Below are 2,060 nucleotides of genomic sequence, written 5' to 3'. Positions count from 1 at the left end.
GAACCCGAAAAATCTACATTGAGCAGCCGCCCTATGGGCCCACCGCTCGAAGGGATATGTGGAGGGCTGATTGGGTAAAAGGGCTAAAGGGGATTATTTCCTGTGTGAGTTTTCATGTGTACCGTTAGATCTCTGTTGCGCCTAAATCTTTTATCACAAACTGAGCAGCTGTAAGGTTTCTCTCCTGTGTGGATTGTCATGTGTTCCTTCAAACCTCCACTCTGTGTAAAAGTCTTATTACAAACTGAGCAGCTGAAAGGTTTCTCTCCCGTGTGGGTTCTCAAGTGTTTCTTTAAATCTCCATTGTCAACGAAACATTTACCGCACACTGAGCAGCTGAAAGGTTTCTCTCCCGTGTGGATTCTCATGTGTCTCTGTAAATGTGAACCATGGTTAAAAGATTTCCTACAGACTGAGCAGCTGTAAGGTTTCTCTCCTGTGTGGATTCTCATGTGTTTCTTCAGATTTCCTCTGGTGCCAAATGTTTTCTCACACTCAGAGCATCTAAAATGTTTCTCACCAGCACTACATCTTGAATCACTGACAAGGACTTCATCAGGTTTCACAGAGTTTAAACCTGACTGAGGTTCTCTGGTCTCCTTCCAATCATCACTGTCATCACTGTCAGAAGAGTCTCCAGTCTTGTCATCAGTATCTGGTTCTGGATGTCTCTCTGGATCTAAGTTTCTGTCTGGTTCTGGTCCTCCACAGTCCTCTCCATCAGCTTCTGTTTCCATCTGTTCAGTTTGTCTTTGATGAAGCTGTGAGGACTGAGCTTCCTCTTCATCATCTTCACTCTTCACAGGAGTGAATGAGAGCTTGACATCAGCCTCCTCCAGACCTTGAAGCTGCTCTCCCTCCCGACTGGTCCAGATTCCCACCGGTTCCTCTTTAATGTGTGGGGGTTCTGGGTCCTCCTGGTCCAGACTGGAGCTCCACTCCTGCTGCTCAGGGGGAACCTCTTCTTTAACCACCAACAGCTGCTGGACGTCTGCAGGAAAACAGTAAACACACACAGAGACGTTACAAAGAAATATTAGTATTGAGCAAATAGTCTCCTGTACATACACTTTTTTTCCTGCCATCATTCCCTCTTACTCTTCCTGTGCACAGTTACCAAACAGACATGCCGACACAAATTGTAAAGACACAACGCACCAGCAGCGATGAGGTCATCAATAGTTTACATGGCAAAAAAGTGTGGCACTGCCCAACATTGTTAAGTATTCAAAGAACCTGCATCCTCCATAAAGTCCAGCTGAGATGTGATCATGTGGGCAGTTATAGTTGACTAATGTACGTAAACCTGCCACCGTAGAAACAGTGGATAGAACCTTCAGAAGCAGCCACAACGTAACCGTGGACGTGCATCATCGGTGCGCTCCGTTTCTGAACCAATAGCTGATCCCAGGGGGGTCCCTGTTATTGTTGATATATTTTAATAATCCTATTGATGTTAATCATTTTATGATTATCAATAATTAAATTTTCATACTTGCCAGAAACCAAACCCGCTCCTGCCAGATCTGAACACATGAATATCTACATAGGTCTGTATGTGTCCCGATAACAAGGTCCATCTATGTTGTATGATTGTTTAATTCATTCTATCATTGATCAGGTTGTATTCACTGATTTATATCCAACCGTTTGGTACCGTTCTGCAGCTGAGATAGTCCAGATTTAAAATATGGAAGAATTAAATAGACTATGTAAGTAACTAGTATTAATTAAGTTTAAATGTTTTAATCAACTCTTATGTGACCATGAACATATCACAGAGAACAAACTTGTACTTTAAGTTTAAATATTTTGTGTCATCTAGAAGCTGAGAGAACAGATCAGAAGAAGAAGAAAAAGATTCATTGCAACCGAGTCTCACTCCAAACTACATTAAAAGTTACCAGCCGGAGCATGAACAGAAGAAATAAAGAGAACCAACCTGCTCTGTGTAACCGCAGCTGAGGGTTGAAAACAGCGTCCATTAGTTTCTGTTGTCGCTCGTTCTGCTCGTTTGAACGAGAAAGTTCCTCCTCGTACTCTGCTATCGTTCTTTCAAA

The 2,060-nt window shown here is 42.8% G+C and overlaps 1 protein-coding gene across 1 annotated transcript; it reads right to left on the bottom strand.

Annotated features, from left to right (window-relative positions):
• Positions 1-9: 9 nt before the first annotated feature.
• On the bottom strand, positions 10-2,051 carry LOC116380593 (zinc finger protein 79-like; the record flags this gene model as incomplete). The annotated part of the gene is made up of 2 exons (XM_031842493.1): positions 10-991; positions 1,943-2,051. Coding segments are annotated over 2 exons (1,017 nt in total), but the record flags the coding sequence as incomplete, so codon positions are not given.
• Between the last annotated feature and the right edge of the window lie 9 nt (positions 2,052-2,060).

This window comes from Anarrhichthys ocellatus, unplaced genomic scaffold (genome assembly GCF_004355925.1).
Source record: "Anarrhichthys ocellatus isolate YVR2014 unplaced genomic scaffold, GSC_Weel_1.0 scaffold7842, whole genome shotgun sequence".
NCBI classification, from domain to species: Eukaryota; Metazoa; Chordata; class Actinopteri; order Perciformes; family Anarhichadidae; genus Anarrhichthys; species Anarrhichthys ocellatus.
The sequence above is the reverse complement of the archived record's forward strand: the minus strand, read 5'-3'. Positions and strand labels throughout refer to the sequence as shown.